At 51.6% G+C, this 20,890-nt stretch overlaps 1 protein-coding gene across 1 annotated transcript; it reads right to left on the bottom strand.

Annotated features, from left to right (window-relative positions):
• Window positions 1–4,476: 4,476 nt before the first annotated feature.
• On the bottom strand, window positions 4,477–20,763 carry LOC102538606 (intestinal-type alkaline phosphatase-like). The gene is made up of 12 exons (XM_072961850.1): window positions 16,293–20,763; window positions 8,769–8,872; window positions 8,552–8,668; window positions 8,324–8,439; window positions 7,968–8,142; window positions 7,717–7,889; window positions 7,333–7,467; window positions 7,173–7,245; window positions 6,915–7,049; window positions 6,637–6,828; window positions 6,316–6,432; window positions 4,477–6,186 (listed from the first exon to the last, which is right to left on the bottom strand). Exons 2-12 carry the CDS (start codon window positions 8,836–8,838, stop codon window positions 5,882–5,884), a joined length of 1,608 nt encoding a protein of 535 aa, XP_072817951.1. The 5' UTR covers window positions 8,839–8,872; window positions 16,293–20,763; the 3' UTR covers window positions 4,477–5,881.
• Window positions 20,764–20,890: the final 127 nt, after the last annotated feature.

Below are 20,890 nucleotides of genomic sequence, written 5' to 3'. Positions count from 1 at the left end.
CCTGAGGAGCCTCACATGAACTGGCATCTGCCCCTGGTGTCCTGGTGGGGCCTCTGCCCCATGTGGTCGGAGGGGACCTCTGGCTCCTGTCCCTGCATATGTTTTTATCTCCAGGCCTTTGCCCAAACTCAGTTCAGGTGACATGGGTTGTGGCTCATTTGGGAGCCTCCTTCTCATCTGACTGGATCGGGGGTTCTCAGTCTTCACTCATTTACAGCCCACCTTTGAGGCTGGGACCCACAGGTTCCACTGGCCATGGTCCCCCTACTGGTATGGGGGTGTCCCTCATTTTGCCTGTGTGGCTGGCACAGTTTACCCTTCAACTGTGTGGTCTGCTGTCCAGGACATAAGCCAGCCTCCTCCCTGCCCACGGGTGTCTCCTCCTTCCGCCTTCCCTGCCTCCCAGCACTTGGTGGGAGGTGCCACTGCAGGGGGGTTTGGGGACACATCCCTCAGGTCCAGTCCTTTGAGCGACCCCTGTGGGCCGGGCAGCTGTCCAGCATGAGTGCAAAGGTCAGAGGGGAATGAGGAGGCACCTGGCTCCCCAGACCTCAGCTGCACCCGGATCTGGGAGCCTCTGGCAGCGGCTCAGCCTGATTCATTGGGCAGCAGGCTGCTGTCACATGGTGCTGTTAAGCAGCATCTCTCTTGTCTACACGTATGCATAAATATGCATAAATAACATGCATAAATAACAATAAAAAACCCTCTTACCTTCCTGCTGGACCAACCCATGGCAGGGCTGCTGACTGAGGTCTGTGTGGAGAGGTCTGAACACGGTTATTTCCCTCCCACCTGAGTACCCAGGAAGGGCTGAGGAGCAGAGGGGATGCCATGCTGGCTGATAATGAGGAACTTGCAAATCTGGTGATCAAAGAAAGGGCCAGAACAGGGCATCAGGGCCTGGATGACCCCCTATTGAGGGTGGATGATGGCTTCACCATTCGGGACAGGGAGACGGCTATTTCCTCCCTGAGGGGCATCTGGGAGACACAGCACTGGTTCCTGGGTGAGAGCCAAGCTCATTGGCACAGACTGGGCATCCCTGGTGACAAGATCATATCAAGGGGACTCCGGGCTGCGGCCTGGTGGTGTACACAGAGCGAACTCTGAAGCTCTGCTCAGCTGGAGTAAGCAGGCCCTGGGGTCACCTTAGATCAGCAGGTGCAATTTCAAATACCACGCAGCTTCCTGGAGGCCCCCGCCCAGGAGGCGCGGATTAGAGGAGCATCCTCAAAGGGGCAGCAGCCTGTCAGGCAGATGCAGACCAGGTGGGGAGACCTGTTTCTGAAATCTGGGGGGTGGGGGGTAGCAGTGTCGGATGGTACCAACAGCCGCAAGGTCAGGACAAGGGTCCATCTGGCATCCCTTCCGAGGCGTCCTCAGAGGCAGTGCGTCTGTTTTTACTCATTGTGAAGCATCCTGTGTCTGCCAAGCAGCCATGCTGGGCTTGGTGCAAGGATGGGGCCCAAGGGGCTCCATGAGATGGTAGGGTGGGGATAGGGGCTCCGGGTCTAGCTGGGACTGGACCTGTGGCGCCCCCCCCAGGGCCCAGTCTGAACACTGCAGGGAGCAAGGCACCCATGGTCCCAGGGAGCTGTTTGGCCTAAGAGTGCTGTCTGGGGCCCCAGCATCTGGATCTCAGGGAGCTGGTTTCAAGATCAGCAGGCCTTCCAGAGTGCCTACTGTGTGCTGGGCTCTCCCATGCTTTATCTCATTTGCAGCCTTGCCACAAACCAGGGCAATCTGCCCGCTTTCTATTTAACATCTAGCTCCAAGCTGGCACCTTCCTCCTGATGGAATAAAATTTATGTATTGAGGCAGGACAAGAAAATTTAAGCCTAATGTACTCCCTGCCCCTGTGGGGCCCTCCCTAATGGGCAGTGTGCACCTGCGTTATACATAAAGCAGAGCTTCTCAAAGGTGGGAATGCCTGCTCCGCCTTAGAAATCAATGTTTTCTTCTTCTTCTGACAGGAGCAATATAGCTCCTTAGAAGATTAGATTTCTTTCCACTTCCTTTAAGGAGTCATAGTGACATGTTTCTCACTTTGTATGTGCTTATCTGGCCTGTGTATATTTGCTGAACTTCGTCTAAAATGCCAGTGTGCCATTTTAATGTAAGATCCTTTGTTTTGGAAATGTACATGAACAATCCTCAGAATTTTCTGAAAGACTCTCTCACAGGTTTTAATCTCCTGATTTTCATGAAAAAAAATTCTGTATTTCTCCTTTAGATCATTATTGATTAATTTTCATCAATAACCCTGTTGACTGGGTAATGCCCTCCCCACCCCCTTGGTTCCTAGGTGTCCTGGGGAAGGGAACATGGGCACTGCAGACAAGGGGCCAACTCAGCGCCTCCCCCCCAGTTGCTCACTCCCAGTGCATTGAGACCTGGTAGACTTTAGTGAGTCTGGCTAAGTAGATTTATATGATCAACTTTAAACAAAATAATCCTTCCAGAACATCAGGTGGCTTACAAAACATTCCCACATAAAAAAACGGCAAATGATATCTGTAACTCACACCAGGGGAACAAACCCAGAAATGACAGCTCTGACACCTCCTCCCTTCTGACACATACTCCTCATCGCCCGTGGTACAGACCTGATGAGAAGTTAGCCCCAAATGTAGAAAATTAAACAGCACCAAATGTTTGAAGCACCCTCACCTCCATGGTCATCGCTGGAGCTTGCTCTGGGCACCTTGAGGTATTAGTCGAGAACAGCATGAAACCCTCCTGATTGGCAAGGCCTTTACAGACTGAGCTTTCAGAACATGAAGACAAACGCCCACAGATTTCCAAAGTGATGGTTAGTTATGTGCTGTTGCACCCAGTTCTTTTTGATATTTCCCTAAGCAATGATAAATACTTGGAAGGCTCTTTTAAGGTTTCTTGCATAACAGCATAAGACAAAAACACCCACCACCAGGCACACACTTATTCTGTCTGCTGCAGTAAAGATGGCAGAAACAATGGACAGAAAATGACCTGCTGACAAACTGAAAGGCATTTCTTTGTTAGCAAATATTGTTGGAGATGTAGAGAAAACAATGGTGTAGAACGAAAAAAATTTTTTGTTAGAGCCTATTACCCAGTGTGGGAGGTTGGCTGAAAATACAGATGTTTCTACACATCTCAGCTTAAGGTACTTGTGGGATTCTGTTCCAATAATGAAATACAGAAACCACATTTTTGTGTGTGCTCCAGTAAAGGAAAATTATAGCAGGGAAGATATATTTCAATAGTTAAGGCCTTGTTTGAATAAAACAACGTCACGTGGGGAAAACAGTGTAAGTGCACCCACTGGTGGAACAGCTACACGGAAAGGAGTTTTTGAAAAAGGATTCTGGATGAGGAAAGGGTGCAGAGGCAGCAGAACTTGGAAAACTCACTGCTTGGCCCATCCATGGTCAAACCATTGCAGGAAAGAGCTCGGAAATTTGAGGGCACGTAAAAGGCTGCAGGAGCCATAAAACTTGGTTTTATGAAGTTACAGCCATTGGCCATAACTTCATAAAACCAAGACTGTCCTAGCAGAGGAGAAATTTTATGATAGGTTCAGGGTAGTAAGATTGGGGTGACCATGTAACCTTTTCAGATCAACCACACAGAATGACTCATCTTTACAGCAAAATATTGAAGAATCATGAGTCCTGCCCTCCTTCCCAAATTCCTTTCCTTCTTAAAGACCAGTGTGCTGATATTTCTAGAGGTGACAAGAGCTCTCAGCTTAGGCACCCTGTAAAACGCATGAAAAAATAACCACATTTTCTGTGTATCTGCCTCCTCCAGGTAAAGGTGTTAAGACTGATGCTTGACAATGTGTCCATGAAGGACACATGATTTTGTGGCCAATAATGTATTTGACTGACAAAACCTCTCATGCCTACACTTACAAAAAGCTTGGAAACAGAAATTGTGTTTTAATATTGAGATATAGTTTGCATACCACAAAATTCACCCTTTTAAAGTGTATAATTCTGTGGTTTTTAGAATATTCAACATTGTGCAAGGAGATCCACTAATTCCAGAATATTCTATTTTTAAAATCTGCCTCTTTAAAATGTAGAGTTCCCTTGAGTTTTGAACCCGTTCATGAAGCATGAACAAGCAGCACCTTCCTTTGGTTTGTGAGGCCAACTAACTCACCACAGGGAAGACAGAAACACACTAGCTGCGTTTTAACAAAAGCCTTTGCGTAATTGGTGGATGGAGTTACTAAATGAGTAGGATGATTTAGTAAGTCCAGCAGGTGATGCCCTTCTTCCATTCAGCCCCATGGTTTTGGGACAGCCACTGAAACCCAGAGGTGGAATAAACTGCCCTGTGAGCCTGGCCTTCAGATTGATGTTGTACAGTGTTCAATCAAACTTTTAGGAAATAAGGAAGCATACGCAATTATATTAACATTTCTAGTGAAAGAAAAATCTCTTTTCCCACCTTTGTACATGTGCAAAGAATTTTGTCATTTTATAAAATTTATTGGGAAACATGGCTCACTTCACCTTTATATAATTCTTTTTTTTTTTTAAATGTTCCCTTTGGGTGGGTTAGATCGTCACTAAGTGTAGTTACATTAGAGTGGATGCTCCAGCATGTCTTCAGACAGAGGTCAGAAATGTCTGGAGTCAGCACTTCCTCTCTGGTTTCCCAGCTCCACCCTGCCCATCCCCCTAGCACATCAAAAACAGATAGAACAGACTCTTCTCCCCTCAGTAGCCAGCAGGCTGTGCTCAGAGTCAGGTCCTGTTAGGTCTCTGCTCAAAGCCTTCCCAGCACACACCACACTCTGGATAAGGTTCAACCTCCTCCCCCATCTGCCCCCGGCCCTCCTCATCCCTCAGGGGCTTTCACCTGCTCCACCTGCCCCAGTCCCCCCAGCTGGGATCCAGCTGCTGACCTCCAGCTGCATTTGCTGACGCTGCCTCAGGGCCCTTGCACTGCTGTTCCTTCTGCGTTGCTCAGGCTCTCACTTCCTTGAGTCTCTGCTCAGGGGTCTGCTCCTCAGGCAGCCCCTCCCTGACCTCCTGCTCCGAATTATCCCCCACTTTTCCCACAGACACACTCTGTGCCCCCACTCACTAAGGATTTTTCTTTCTAGAACATATCACTACCGGCCTCGCACCTTGTAACAGTTTATTTGATGACTGCATTCTCCCTCCCAGGAAGGCAGCTCCATGGCTGCTCCTTGGATCTGCCAGCCTGGAATGGGCTCTGTAGCTGAGTGACGTGGGACAACCTCCTCTCCTTCCTGTGTCACTGTCCTCTGTCTGTAATGGTACCACTGGGTTCCTAAGAGGGGCAGTAGAGGACTTCGTGCCAAATGCCCCCTGGGCATCCTGACCTGAGCAGCCTCCTTGGCCAGCAAGGTGCCTGCTGGGGTGGTTCCAGGATGACAGGAAGCTACGCCTCTCCAGATGCCTGCAAGTCCTTGGGTCCCCAAGAAAGGCCTGACTACGGATCTGAGATGGTCTTGCCAAAGCCTCAGGCAGAGCTATGGGAGTCAGGGGAGAGACTGGGTGGTCATAGACCCCTCCTTCCCTGCGGTGCAGGGAGGCTCAGCACAAAATCCCGGGCCCTTGAGGTTGGAGGGGCAGGGAGGACCATTGCTGTCACAGAAAGATCACAGCCTCAGCCTTCAGGGCAGACCAGGTCCACAGATGGGGCCACCTGCTTACGTTCCTTTATTTCCCAGGGTGGGGGGATTGGTGGTTGGAGAAGTTCTGGCAGAGGCTCCCAGGTGGGTCTCTGGGGGTGGTGGCTGGGATGAGACTCTGGGGTGGCAGTTCCAGTGGGGCCTGAGGCTGGAGGCTTCGCCTAAGAGGAGCAGAAGTCCTCGAAGCGAAGCGCCTGCAGGGTCCAGGTGGGTGGGACGTCAGTGCAGGGAAGGCGCCAGCAGCAGCAGCAGCAGCAGCGCCCCGCCCAGCAGCGCCAGGGAGGGAGGGCAGACGGCCGGCCCCGGGTGCGCGGCGGCGGCGGGGCCGGAGGGGGTCGGCAGGCTGCAGTCGGTGTAGGGCTCGATGCAGGCGGCGAAGGCCATGACGTGCGCCACGAAGCTCTGCTCCTGCACGCCGTGCACCAGGTGCGCCTGCGGGCCGCGCGCGAACACCGCCACGTCCTCGCCGCCGTGGGTCTCGCTCGACAGGGGCACGGCCGCCTGCTGCCGGTACGTGGGGTCCCCTGGGCGGAGGGTGGGGGGTCAGGACGGCGGGGAGGCTGGCCTCACTCCCGCGACTTCCTGGCCATGTTCCCCCTCCACTCTCCTCCCCTCCTCCCCTCTCCCTAAGAAATCCCACTGGCTGCACTCACTGCTCTCGCTTTCGTCGACATCCGGCCTTGCGCCCCCGCTGAGCTGGTACCCAGGGCCATTGCCATAAAGGATGGATGTGTAGGACTTGCCGTCAGAGGCCTTGCCATCCGCCAGCCCTGCAGGGAGTAGAGGACCTGGTGATCACACTGACCACAGCCTTTGGAGAGCCTCCTGTGTGCTGAGCCCATTCACCGGCTTAACCCTCCCCAGACCCCTGCTGGGAGGTTGTTGTTATTACCCCATTTGACAGGTGAATCTGGCTCAGAGCAATTCCTGCTTATAATTTAGGAAATAGCAGCTGCCACTCTCCCTGGACTTACCGAAAACTGAGCTCCCCCTCAGTGGGTAGCCACCAAAAGAGAAGACGTGAGAGTGGTCAGCGGTGACAAGGGTCAGTGTGTCATTTTCGCTTGTGAGCTGGCTGGCCTTGTCAATGGCATTGTCGAACTCGATAGCCTCCGTCAGTGCCCTATAAGCTACGTTTTCATGGTGACCGTGGTCAATGCGGCCTCCTGCAGGAAGGAAACAGAAAGCTGTGTGATGCGAAACCCACCCTGACTGCCCCTTCCCTCCTCCGCTCAGTAAGGCTGCCACTCACCCTCTACAAAGAGGTAGAAGCCATGAGGATTCCTGCTCAGCAGGCGCAGGGCTGCCTCTGTCATCTCTGCCAGGGATGGGTCCTTGGTGAGGTCTCGCTGGACCTCATAATTCATGTCTCCCGGCTCAAAGAGGCCTGTGGGAAAGCCAGCAGTGACCGGCAATGGGGAGGGTCAGTGGCCCATGTCTCTGCACATACTGGGCCATCTGAAGACCCCTAAGACCTGGGGAGGACAGTGTGTGTGGGTGGGGTCATTACCCATAAGATGTGTTACACTGGGGTCATTGGACGCCTGCATGAGTGCCGTGCGGTTCCACACATACTGGGCACCCTGGGAGGGGCAGAATCAGGTCTCAGCCCATATTTCTGCACCCTCAACCCTGCCCGCTGCACCCCTGCACCCGTGAGCCCCCATCACCTGCTGCTTGGCCTGCCACTCCTGCACCAGGTTTCGCTTATCCTTCCGGACTCCATTCTGATTGGCATCCTGTGGGTACTCAGGGTCTGGGGTCCCCTCAGGAAACATGTATTTTCGGCCTCCACCCAGGATCACCTGGGCACAGAGATTAGGGCAGGTGGGCTTGGGGCCTGGCTAACCCCTTGCTCCCTCCTCAGACAGCCCTTAGCCCCCACCACCAGGTCTACGGGGATGGCCTGTCTCCACCTGTACCTCCTAGAGTCACCTCCACCCCAACCTCACAGAGACCCTGGCAGGCCCCAGGGCGGTGGGTTGCCTGGCACTGTGGTGGGTGTGGGTCCCTCCCCCTCTGCCCAGCCCCGCCCCTTGCCCGCCCTGTCGCACGTCAATGTCCATGTTGTTGATGAGCTGCGTGGCGATGTCCTGGCAGCCCTGCGTCTTCGCATCAGCAGACAGGTCGGCATCTGAGTACCAGTTGCGGTTCACTGTGTGTGCGTAGGTGCCGGCTGGAGAGGCATGCTGCACCCTTGTGGTGGTCACGATTCCCACGGACTTCCCTGTGGGTGGCAGAGGTCACGATGGGCCCCTGGGGTCTCTGAGTCTGCCCCCACCCCCAAGTCTGGCCCCATGCCCACCTGCTTTCTTGGCCCGGTTCATCACAGAGGTGACCTCATTGCCATGTGTCGTGTTGCACTGGTTGTAGCGGGCGGCTGCACTTACACCAATGGTCTTCATGTTGCCCTTGACCCCGCACAGGTAGGCGGTAGCCGTGCCTGCGCTGTCTGGCACATGCTTGTCCACGTTGTAAGTCTGGGGGCAGAGTCTGGGAAGTTACCCAGATCCTGACTTACCCAGGCCCTGGGGCCCATTCCCACTGCTCCTGGGCCCTAACTCAGGCCCCAGCCCTTCTGGGGTCCACCCTCCTGCCAGGCTCCCTAACCCTACACCCACCCCTCTAGGGGAGAGCTCCCTGAGGTCACCCAGCCCTTACCTTGGACAGAGCCAGGTATGGGAATTGGTCCATGACCAGGGGTGTCTCAGGTCCAGGCTTGCCACTCATCTGCCCCTTCAGGATCCGAGTGGCTGTCACTGTGGACACCCCCATCCCTGAAGGTGCACATGTCAGGCCTGAGTCCCCAGGGCTGGCCTGTGTGTGCCAGAAGCCATGGGTTCTGGGTTTGTGGGAGGTATAGGAGGTGGACAAGCCTAGCACACTCACCATCCCCCAAGAAGATAATGAGATTCTTGGCAGGCGTCTGGATGGGTTGCAGCTTCTTAGCGGCTTCCAGCGCCTGGGCTGCCTGGCGGTTCCAGAAGGCTGGGTCTTCTTCCTCAACTGGCCAAGGGGAATGTTGAGGGCAGGTCAGGCTTAGGGCAGCGGCCTGAGTGTGGGGGTGGGGCATTTCTAAGTCGGGGACTGGGAGACGCCTCATTACCTGGGATGACACCAAGGGAGAGCCGAAGCTCCAGCCCCAGCAGCAGCAGCAGCACCCAGGCCCCCTGCATGCCTGTGTGATGTCGGAGGCAGGGGAGGCCGGATCTTGAGCAAGGTTGAGACACAGGGTATCAGGTTTGGTACAAGCTCTCTGAGCTTAAATCAGTGGAGAATTTCGTCCCTGCTGTAAAAGGCTCCATGTCCCTCCCAGTGCCCGCGGTGACCACACCCTGCCCTTGCCCCCATATTGCCAGAAGGAATGTGGCAGGGTGTGGCTGAGGAAGCAGGGGACCTGAAAAGGTCCATCCCTCACAGGATGGTCACCAGCTGTCTCTCAGGGGAGGGGATTACAGGGCAGATGTCCTTTGCCTGAGGGGCATTTGCAAGGTCCTGATAGGGGCCACTCCCAGGCCCCTGCTCACCAAGTCCTGTGTTAGAACCTTCACTCCTGCATTCACCTCATCTCATCAGAGCTTTCTGAAAGACAGCTTTGGTCTGGTTGGGTCTGGGTGACTAGGGAGGTACGGTTCTAAGCACCCAGCCTGGGCCAAGGGCCTGATTTGGCTTCCTGATGCTGTGAGTCAGGGTGACACCCAGGGTGGCCTGTCTGCCCTGCCAGCCACTCAGAATCTCACCAGGCCTGACTGGGCAGGTGAGGTGGTCACTGGGCTAGAAGGGGCCCCAGGAGCCAGGCCCAGAGTTCCCCTGCTGTGGAAAATGGTGGGACTGGTGGTAAAAATAGAGTGGGGACCTTGTCTGTGTCTCCAGTTACTGAAGGCTGGCTGGGCAGGCATTGCTGTGTGTGTATGTGGTGGGGGGTGGGGGGTGTTGGGATGGGGGTCTGTCAGGCAGGTTGGGACGAGTGCACTGTACATGAAGTTGACCTCTCCTCCCTTGGACAGGTAGATGGAACGCAGGGGTGAGTCTGTTCCCTCCACAGGCAGTGCACACTCACAGATACAGCTTCTGATAAGGAGCTAAGAGGTTCCAGTGGGTCCCAGGTGGGTTCAAAGTCTTATTCTAATCCAGGAATCCCACTTCTGGGTATATATTTAAAAGAATTGAAAGCAGGATCTAGGAGAGATATTTGCACACCCAGCTTGTAGCACGTGTTCACTATAGTCAAAGGTACAGGCAACACAAGTGTCCAGCAACAGGTGAATGGTTGAACAAGATGTGACAAGCTCTACAATGGATCATTACTTGTCCTTAAAAAGGAAGGAAATTCTGGAACATGCTACAACACGGATGAACCTTGAGGATGTGATGCTTAATGAAGTAAGCCCATCACAGAGATGAATACTGTGTGATTCTACTTACACTGGGTATCTCAAGTACTCAAGCGCATAGAAATAGAAAGTTGGATGGTGGCTGCCAGGAGCTGGGAGGAGGGGACTGGGGACTCCTTGTTTAATGGATGCAGAGTTTCAGTTTTGTATGGTGACAAAGTTCTGGGGATTGTGGCTCAACAATGTGAATATACTTAACACCACTGAACTGTACACCTAAAAATGGTTAAGATGATAAATTTTATGTTGTGTTGCTTTTTTTTTTTAACCACAATTAAGACTTAAAACACCTTCCTCCTGGCCTTGCCCACCTCAGTGAACCATGGTCGCCCCCTTGCACCCAGGCCTCCTTACACCTGAGCCAACCTGCGCTGGTCACCAGCATCACCCTGCCCAGCCCCACCCCCAGCCTCCCTCCCTTCAGGCAGCGCTTCCTGGGTCCTCCTCCCTCTGCCTGCTGTTCACCAGCTCACCTTGCTGACCCTGCTTATCCTCTAGCTCTCAGAAGAAATATCAGCTTGGGGGCATCCTTCCTGGCCTTTGTGAGTTTTCCCCATCACTCCTTTATCTCTTTAGTCTTGTTGTGGAAGGAAAGATCTTGGGCTAAAAGGTCAGGGGAGACTAACTCCTGGGCAGGCCCTTAATTAATTAATTGGTGTCTTTCACCAGGCCATAGGTTAAAGGTTGGTTGCTCCGAGATTAGTCTTCATTCCAGCGAATTTTCAGTTCCCTTTCTTTTGAATTTTGAACGCAACTTAGATTCACATGCAGTTGGGAGAAATAACACAGAGATGGCTTGCATGTTCTGTCCTATCTTCCCCAGTGGTATAACCCACAGATGTTCACCCTTCTATTCACACTCCCCCATTTACATGTGCTCCTGTGTGTGTGTGTGTGTGTGTGTGTGTGTGTGTGTATAGGTTCTATACTATCTTATCACACATGTGGCTTCCTGTAAACACCACACAGTCAAGACACTGAACAGCTCTAACCCCATGGGCCTCTTTACTACCACGCGGACCTCTGTCCCTAACCCCTGTCCTGTGTTTCTAAAATTTTGTCATTTCAAGTAAGTTACATAAATGGAATCATACAATCTTTTGGGATTGGCCATTTTCACTCAGCCTAATTCCCTGGAGATTCACCTGACATGCAGCAGCAGTGGACTTCCCTGTGCCTCTGAGCAGTGTCCGGGATGAGTGGACCCCCTGCCTGTTTAACCCTCTACCTGTGCAAGAACATCTGGGCTGGTTCAGGCTGAGTTATTGTAAATAAAGCTGCCGCGAATCTACATGGAGAGGTTTCTGAGTGAACATTTCATTTCATTCCATTTCTCTGAGATACATGCCAAGGAGTGCAGTGGCTAGGTCACATGTTGTGTGTGGGATTGTTGTGATTTTCTTTTTTTAAGAATGCTCCCCACTCTGCCCAGCAAAAAAAAAAAAAAAAGGAACTGCTAAACATTTTTGCAGAGGGGCCACACCACTTTGCATTCTCACAAGCAACCGAGGAGGGATCCAGTTTCTGCGCATTCACAGCACCATTCGGTGTTGTCACTGTTTTTAATTTTAGCCATTCTGATAGGTGTGATTGTACCATGGGGATGGACATTATGTTCCCTGGGAACAGCTTCCCTGCTTGGTATTGTAAGACAGGGCACAGAAATCTGCCTCTCAGGCAGTGATGATTTAGAATACTCAAGAACACCTATAGTGTTACCTGAGTCCAATAGTATGAGGTAAAAACCAGGGGCCAATAAAAGCAATGATGGAGACTTTTGTTTTGCCCCTGGGGTGAACTGGTCTGGGTTTGAGAAGCCCAGACCAGAAAGAAGGTCTTTCAATGCCTTGTGCTAACTTTTCAAGGCATGCTATATAATATCCTAAAGTTCTGGAAGATGAAAATCTTTTCATTTTCAGTTTAGTTGGAAATCTCGCTGATGTAAAGAAGTAGATTTAAGACACTATAGTGTCGGCAAATTAATCTTTTATATCATTTAGGTGGCAGCCCAGTTTTGGGGAATTAAAAATGACTGTCTTTGCCTTGCAAATCTCTGCTAAACAGAAATGTAGACACAGCCCACAGTGACCTGAGACTGAGCCCAGTTAACTCTATCAGGTAGATCTTGAAACCAAAGGGGAAAAAGGGGAAAGAGTCCTTTGAAAACTCATTACTACTAGAATGGCTTCCTCATCCAGAAGTTAATTCACAGCCTCTTTAAGGATTTGTCAGTGATGAGTACAAATCTTAACAGTCTTTTCTGTAGATAATAAAAAGCCTTAGCCATCTGAGCAGATAAATAACTTATTCCAACTGTTATTTATAATTAGTCAGTTTCATACTGCAAATCCTGATTTATGACTAAGTTTTAAAACGAAGCTATGAGAGCTCCTGTTATGTCTGTTTATATGTTGTATATACATTATAGGTATGTCTCTACCTTTCGGTGTTGTAACCCAGTAGGGCAGCCAGTCCCTGGAGAAAGAAAGAACCATACTTTCTTGACCTAAGGGAAGCCCTTTATTGCCCTAAACCATTTGTGATGTAAATCTGGCCACAGTACTTTCCCTTGAACAGGTCTCAGTAATAATGATCTGAAGAGAAGGACAAGCTTATCAGGCAAGAAAACTAACAACTGCAAAGATAACAAATCAGTTAGTTGTGAAGACTCCTAGTTTTACTGCAATGGTAAAACCATTCTAAAGCACTGTCATGAGCTGTATTACAGAATTTATAATTTCCTCCTTGGGCGCTCAACCACCAGATCAGCTGGAATCTAAGGGATGATGATGTTGACCTCTTCTGACCCTCAGGACTTCAACCAACTAAAGCTTGAACTCTGTCTACTGCCCAAGGCCTTCATTATGCATATTCCCATGGCTTAAAAATTCCCCAATTTTGCTTTTGGGAGACTTACTGCTTTGGGAAAGATCCCTGGTGTTCCCTTTACTTGCTGCAAGTAATAAGTCCTTCTCTCTCTCTTGCTCCTGTACTATGACCTTATTAATGGTACTAGCTAGCTATATTACCTACATCCTGCCTATTTTATAAGATTGCTGTTTCTTGTATCACCCAATGTATAACCAGGGCTCTGACAAAACTAATGATGACTAAATGTCTTGAGGTAATTGATCACATATGTAACTCTCTATAAAATTAACTGTAGTGGTACAACCGTAGGTATGGGAAGAAACAATTCCTGGATCATAAGAGACTAGTAAGACAGACGGTCCAGAGGATTCGGAGGTTAGTAAAGGACCTAATCCAGACACAGCATGGGAATGGCCTTATCAGTGGAATTCTCAGGTGGCTTACACATGAAATGCCTCCCAAACCTTAGTTGAATTTATGACCAAAAAGGGAGGAGACTGTAAAAAAACCCAAAGGAATAAAGGGTGCCTCTCACCATCCAGTTAGACAAAGGGTTAAATTGAAACCCACTGCAGTCACCCCACCAACATTCTGCCCTGAGGGGAATTCAAGAAGGAAAAGGAATCAGATAAAACATTCTGTGCTTTGGATAAATGGGCCACTAGATAGTTAAGGTACATACCTAGGGAACAATTGCAATGAGCCACAGAAAAGCACTAAAATCATTAACTTGCGATATGTTCTTCCTGATTAGCAGTGATCTTTTACCAAGATATATGCCTGACTAGGTTTTTTCATAGCCAAAAAAATTAATAAATATAACATATACATATATATGCCCCTCCCCTCTCTTCAGAGCAGTTCCTCAAAGCAGAGAGGCCGTTTCCCAGGCTGTGGTCTCGGTAATGTCCTTGAATAAAACTGAAACTCAAAACACTTGTTATTTTTTCTTTAAGTTGATAACTCAAAACTCAGCCAAATTGCAGATAAAATTATAAGAAAATAATTTTCAAAAATTCAGTGGTTCCCTTTGGTGGGGAAGGAAGGAATAGGTTGTGTCGGGGGAAGGGCATGGGGTTGGGGGGACCTGGCCACATTCTACTTGTTGGTTAGGTGGGAGTGACTACACTGTATGCTTGAAATTCTACCTTTACATTTTATATACTATTCTGAATATTTTCTACATCTCAGGAAGAAAGGAAGTCAGAGCTTGAAGTTTGATTAAGATTAGGTGCATCTGTTCCTGCTGTGTTTCCCATTTTCCCTTCAAAGAGAATTTTCCAACATGTGGGATAACGTATTTCCAAAGTGTGGTGCTCTAGATTGTTTTAGGTGGACTGGAGGGTGGGTTAGCTGGTATCCAGACAAGACACTGAATAGCACTGAACTTCAAATGAGAACCCTATTATCTTTTCTCTTCTCTTCCAACCTTTCCGATAATGTTAAGGAGAGAATCTCCGTTGGTTCTAGAATGTGTTTAAAAGCCCCCTAGCATTGCCATCTCCCTTCTAACAAAGATAAAGCATGCTTTAGACTTAAAGCTCTGGCAGGCACAGGATATAAAGAGATTTTAATAATACTGCTTTTTTGTTTGAAATATACAGTTGCCTTCTATTCATAGCAAGAGACGGTAGTCTTCCATTTCTAGTAAAGTTTCCTTTTCTAGTAATTTCAAGGAAAAGCGAGCTCATTCAAACAAAAATATTAACTATTAAGTAAAGAAATTAAACAAAGACTAGTGCAAGCAGCCTGGGGCCATGGCAGACACTCATTTAGGTGACACCTGAATAGCTTGAGCCTTGAGAAGCACTGATTCGAAAGAAATAAGTGGACCCTGGGCGAGGGCTCATTCGAGCGCCTCCGCTCACCGTGGGCGGCCTTCGGTACTCTTCCTCGTCCAGCCTTAACTCCCCCCTCTGTGAAATGGCAAAAATAGTAGTACCTGTGTCACGGGGCTGTGAGCCCAGGGCCTGGTGCGGAGGAGATTCTGGAGGGGAGGGGGGGGGCGGAAACCCTAACCTTAAGGCAGGACTTGATACCCTTAAGGCCTGTTGGCAAGCTGAGTGTTTGAAAGCCAAACAACTGGCCAAATACTAAACAAAGTGACTCATTGACAGAAAACAAATGTTCGTAAATCCCTAATTAAGGTCGGCTGGGCAGAGTCTCCCCCTGGCCTATTCCACCTACCAGGGAGGGGCATCCAGGCACTTTCCTTCCACAGGGCGACCTGGGTCAGGTGCCTGGGGTTGGGACAGAAGAGGGGACCATCCCACCACCAAGGCAGGAGACATCCCAGCCCCCACCCCTGGAGTTCGTGGGGAGGACTCTCAATGACCAGGGAGCCCCCTCTGCAGCACAGAGTCTCAGCCTGCCAGCGGCTGGGGTGCAGCAGAGGCCTGGGCGGAGGGAGGCTCAGCCAGGCAGGCTCCGAGCCTCCAGCCACGTTGGCAGAGGCCAGGCCTCCCCTCTGTCTGGGGTGTGGGCAATAGGGTAGGGGCTGTTCTGTATGAAAGACAACTCCGGGGCTGACAGGTGGTTTGGGCATCGATATATAACGTGTGGAAATGAAAGCCTGTGAAACCAAGAGCTGTAGTCAGTAATTTCACTATGATTTTCTATCAGAAGGACCAGGAGGACAACTTTACTCCAACAGAACGCTGGTTAGTCTGAGGACCTATTAAGGTGAAATACACTCAAGGAGAGCTTTCACTTTTGCAGGTCAGTTTCTGTTGCTTTTTCAGTATTTGGCTAACTGCTTTCCAAACTGAGCAGGGTTCCCACTGAAGAACATTAAAGAACTCAAGGCAATTCATCAGCCTGTTTAATAAAATAACCTCAAATTTGTATTTCCCCCATAATGCCTTTCTACATAGTAAAGGAAAACAATTCCCCCAAAATGGCTTTCTACATATTAAAAAAAAAAAGCACATAAACCCCCCAAACCATGAAATCCTATAAAAAGACAAGGTTCAAGGGGTGACCTTGCCACACCAACTCACTTATGTGCAAGAGCTGAGCACCCCCCCCTTTATTGTTGTGAGAGGCCTCCTCCTGCTCCCGTTCACCAGGGCTCACATCTTAATCTGCTTCAGCACCTTCCCCCCAACTCCAGTGACCCCCGAAATCTGTGATTCCGACCCATGAACGGCTCTGTGGTCCAAGCCCAGCCGGGGCCTGAGGCCCAGCCCTTCCGCGGAGCCACCACACCCGGGCCGGCAGCCTCCTCTGCAGGGCTGCCCTTCCCCGGGCCGGGGGGTGCCTCCTGCCTGGATAACTGCTCCCAGGCCAGGGCTCAGACAGGTCACAAACAAGGCCCCTAGGGGCCCCCTGAGACACCCAGGACTTGTCACCGCCAGGACTGCTACCTGAGGCTTTCGGTACAAGAGTGTAGGCAGCACTTTAGCTGAGTGGGAATAGCAGGTGGCCTGTCAGCAGGAATTTTATCTTAGTTACTGGAATAATGGACCGTTGAATATACCCGAGCTGAGTGTGCAAGGAACCTTTTAAACCAGTTGTAGATCCATTCCTGCTACGGAAAAAGACAAAAAGGAAAAAATTTTGTTTTAGTTTTAACTTTTAACCAAGTTACACATTAATGTAGTTGAAAGTATCAAATAGATCCACAGGTTTGTTACAATAAAACAAAAACAGCAGGTTCCCGTCTCCCTCCTGCATTTTCCCATCTCAGAGGCAACCATTTCCCCCTCTTTTGGATTTTAATTTTGATATTTACCCCTGTTCTAAATCACATACTTCTTCATTTTTCAATTTTAGTCAATATTTATTGATCTATTCCATCATTATTCGGTCATCTATGGTTGTGTAATGAACCATCGCAAAACAACCTTAACAGAATAGCTTATTTGATCACAAATTTGCAGTTTGGGCAGAGCCTGAAGGGAACACCTTGTGTTTACTCTGGGAGCCTTTGGCTAGAGAGTGGGGTGAGCCGGATAAGAGCTGGGGCCAGAACAGGTAGGGTGCTTGAAACTGAGTCCCCTGCAGAGTTTATAGTTAACTTCTCTATCCAATCCTTTATTCCCTTTCTTGTCCTGCCCCCATTGCCTCCAGAATTGAGGAGAAGCAAAGAGAAGAGGGAACTGAAATTGAGCAGGACCCAGTGGGGCCTTCCCGAGTACACAAGTCCCTTCAAGCCCCCCATTTCCTGTTCATAGAAAATCGGCTTTGGTCTCCTAGGCCTTCCCTGAGTTCCAAAGAACAGACTCAAGCAGTTACTAATTCGAGAAGTCCGGGAAGGCAGGAACAAAGGAAAGGCTGTCAGCACAAAAAGGAAGAATAGCTTAAACAGTGGGCGCCCAGGACACCTAGTTCCCCCTCAAGGGTTATACCTAACAACCCGACACACATCTTTGAGTTGCTCTGCAGAAACTAAGACCCCAGCCCACCCAGGTGGAGGACGGTGACTACGTGCTGACCACAAGCACGCGGACCCCAGCCTGGGTAGAACTAGGAGGCTGATGACTAAGATCCCCGACATAGCACCCTGATCACCAACTAATCAGAAGCAAGTCCACAAGCTGGCCAGGTACTTGCAACCCTCACCCCTCATGTTGCCTTAAAAATCCCTTCCCTGAAAGCCATCGGGGAGTTCGGGTCTTTTGAGCATGAGCTGCCCACTCTCCGTGCTTGGCACCTGCAATAAGCGCTGTATTTTCTGTCACCACATCGGTGTCAGTAGCTTGGCTTTACTGCTCACTGGGGGAGCGGACCCAAGTTCGGTTGGGTGCCACCCTGAGGCTTCAGGAAGATTCGTGTCTTAATTGCACAGGAGAGAAAGCACGTGTGAAGTGGCTTTAGGAGGAAGGGAGCTGATGGGAAGGCTCCTCATGGTCTGAGAACTCCAGAAGGCAGACAAGCCCCGACAGGGAGGCGCCTCTGGGTCACCTGGGGCGGGAAACCCAGTCCCTCCATGGCTCTGTCTCCCTTCTCTGAGTCAGCTTCCTTTCCCCAGTGGAGACTGCTTCCTTCACAGTGAGTTTCTAGAAACACGAGCTTCTGTATTTTGCAAACTACCATCCTGGGGAGAGATTGACGCCCTCTCCCAATTCTCATTAGGAGAGACCCCAGGAATGAACGAGCCAGGTACCCACCCCCACCCCTGTCAGAGATGCCGTGGTGGCTCCTGGGGGTCCGTGCAGGTGGGAGGGATGGGCTAGAAGCTGGGCAGCGTGTCCCATAAAGAGATGAGGCCACTGGGGAGACAGCCCCAGATGCCCTTGGTCCCCTTCACTGAGCACACTCCTGCCTTAAGGCCTGTGCCTGCAAATAGCCACAGGCTCTTCCTGGAGGTGTCTGCCCGCACCTGCCCCCTCCTCAGCACTGGTTTTTCCTTCCCTGCTGTCCACGCAGTCCCCATCTCCTGCCACACTAGTAACTTCTCTGAACTGTAAGTTCACTGAAAACACCTGACATCATAGGCACTCACTGTTCTTGATAAATGAGAGAAGGAACAAAGGCCATACCCTGATTAAAAGCCTTCCCTGTTGGGGGAGGATATAGCTCAGTGGCAGAGTGCAGCTTAGCATGCACAAGGTCATGGGTTCAATTCCCAATACCTCCTCTTAAAAAAAAACCAAATAAATAAACAAACCTAATTTACTCCTGCCCCCAAAATAATAAAACATAAACATAAATTAAAAATAAAAATAAAAACCACCCCTGGCTCTGAGGGCCACGGCACACACTGCACACTCTCCAGCTGGTGTGGAGGCTCCCTGGTGATCTAACCTGCTCCCACCTCACGGGCTTCTCCCTGCCTGTCCTCTGGGCCCTCTCTGATCCTCCTGACCTCCGCCCTTCATGGCTCAGGTCAAGTACCTCCGAGCCCCCATTCCTTTGCCCTCCTGAGCACGCTGCCGGCCCTTTCATCTTCTGCGCACCATCCCTTCATGGTGGGAATACACACTCCAGCCTCAGAACTGCCCTAGAACCTTGACCTGCACTGACATTATTTGCATCTACAGCTCCCTCCCCCATGGTGACGCAAGGTGGCCCCTTGAACAACTGTGCAGGTTCCGGGACGGCTGAAGGGACGACCAAGTCTTCCTTTCTGACAAGGTTTGTGTCTCGAAACCCCTTTTAATCAACAATCCCTTAACCTGGGGCCACAAAGGACAGTCTTCCTCATTGAACCCATGGACCTGTGTCCCGCCAGCGCCCTGCACATGGATGGTGTCAAGGACATTTGCTGAGGGAGTGGTTGCAGATGAAGGACATGGCCGAGGTCAGGTGGGTAGGGCTCTGGGCCGTTTGCTCAGAGCCCACAGGCAGTGGGGGTTGGGGAGGGCAGGGGCCTGAACCCTGGACCCGGCTGGGCACAGTCTTGCTGTGTCACTTTGGCCAGAGACCTGCCTCCCTTCTGGGTGTGGCTTCAGCTTCTGTCCAGTGCGGTGGGGCTGGGCTGGGGCTGCTCTGGGTCCCGGGGCTCTGGGGCCCTCAGGGTGAGTCCCGCGCCCACACCCCCCACCCCGGCAAGCCCAGGCACCAGAGACCTTCCTCGCTGCCCAAGCTGCCTGTACTTCCCGTGGCGGGGGCGCTGGGGCAGGGAGGAGGGGTGTCCGGCCTGGGTCCATGCTGCCCGAGAGGGCCCAGCACGCTGACCCACCGCCTCCCTGAGGGCCCCTCCGTGGGGGCTCTGCTCTGCTCCCAGCTCCCAGGCTGGGTGGGACGGTCTCGGGGACAGTGCCAGGAGAGAGGGGCTGCTCCTCCTCGGGGCGGGGGGGCGGTTGAGGGGCTGGGGACAGGGCTGAGACATCTCCCCCTTGGTTCTCCCCGTCAGGCTGCCCAGGCTGCAGAAGCACCCAGAGACCTCCTCAAACACCAAACCACCAGACTAGACGTCCTTCCCCTCCCAGACACCTGGTTCCAGAAGGCTTTGGGGCAGGAGCAGAGGGGAACGGTGGCCTCTGGGACATCTTGGGGCTGGCAGGATGGACAGACTGAAGGTTGGCTGAGGTGTTGGAGGAGGAGAGAAAGGAAGTTAGGGCAGGTGCGATGAAGTGTCTCTTGTTCCCCTCTGGCCCCAGCCCTGTGCTGGCGGATGGGAGGTGGAGCTGGCTGGTGGCAAACTGAGGCAGCCAGGCCCAGTCACCCCTCCAACCCTGGCCAGGCCATCTGAGAAGGTGCTGTATTGAAGTTTTCTTTGAGGAAAATGCGCTGAGACCAGATCAAATGAGGTGTTAATATCAACACCCCAGGAAACAGCCTGGTGGAACTGGGGCCTTGGTCATCATGGTTTTCACCTTGGTTTCTGGCAGCTCTTGGGGATGCCAACCTGTGGTTCCCTAGTTTGGTGTCCAAAGTAGAAGCTCAGGCTGAGGTCAAAGCAGCAGAGCACAGAGAGCCACCGTGTGGCCTGCCAACTCTGTCCCTGGGTCCCCAAGGATGGTAGGATCAGTGGGTGCTCAGGCAGATCACCAGGCCAGGCCAGGGCCACCAGGAGCCCACTTCCCCCTCTCTGGTTGGGAAGGTCAGTCTGGGGGCCCCTCATCCCTCCAGCTGGCCCAGGCCTCACCCTCATGTTCCCTTGCAGCCGCCAGGCCGAGGGGTTGGGAGTGGAGGTGCCGAGGCACCAGCCGGCACTAAGGAATGTGGTCAGGGCCACCCAGAGCTCTGGCCTTAGAACTGGGGGTGTGTGTCACAGGAGCCACGCCCCCTCTTGAGGCCACGGGGGCCAGTAGTCTATGAGGAGGTGGGGGTGGGGATGGACACAGCCAAGTGCGGCAGGGGGATGGGTGAGCCTGCCATCTTGCATACTAATTAGGTTTCTCATCAGCCAAAATGAGGCCCTGGCATCAATCTGCTGTGTGGCCAGCTGTGAATCATCCTGGAACTGACAGGGGTTGTGGAGGGTGGCAACCCCAGCTCAGCTGTGAGGGATGGCGCCTGGGCCAGGTCCCACGTCCTGGGTCCATGGGGCACCCTGCCACCCTGGCCTCCCAGG

The sequence above is a fragment of the Vicugna pacos genome, chromosome 5 (genome assembly GCF_048564905.1).
Source record: "Vicugna pacos chromosome 5, VicPac4, whole genome shotgun sequence".
In the NCBI taxonomy this organism is placed as follows: domain Eukaryota; kingdom Metazoa; phylum Chordata; class Mammalia; order Artiodactyla; family Camelidae; genus Vicugna; species Vicugna pacos.
Note: the sequence above shows the minus strand (reverse complement) of the source record. Positions and strands in the feature narration are given on the sequence as shown.

Coding starts and splice junctions, on each gene's coding strand:
- LOC102538606 (XM_072961850.1), bottom strand. CDS start 8,838: ATGCAGGGGGCCTGGGTGCTGCTGCTGCTGCTGGGGCTGGAGCTTCGG. Junction 8,669..8,768: donor CTCCCTTGGTGTCATCCCAG/GTAATGAGGCGT, acceptor CCCCTTGGCCAG/TTGAGGAAGAAGACCCAGCC. Junction 8,143..8,323: donor CATACCTGGCTCTGTCCAAG/GTAAGGGCTGGG, acceptor CTCTGCCCCCAG/ACTTACAACGTGGACAAGCA.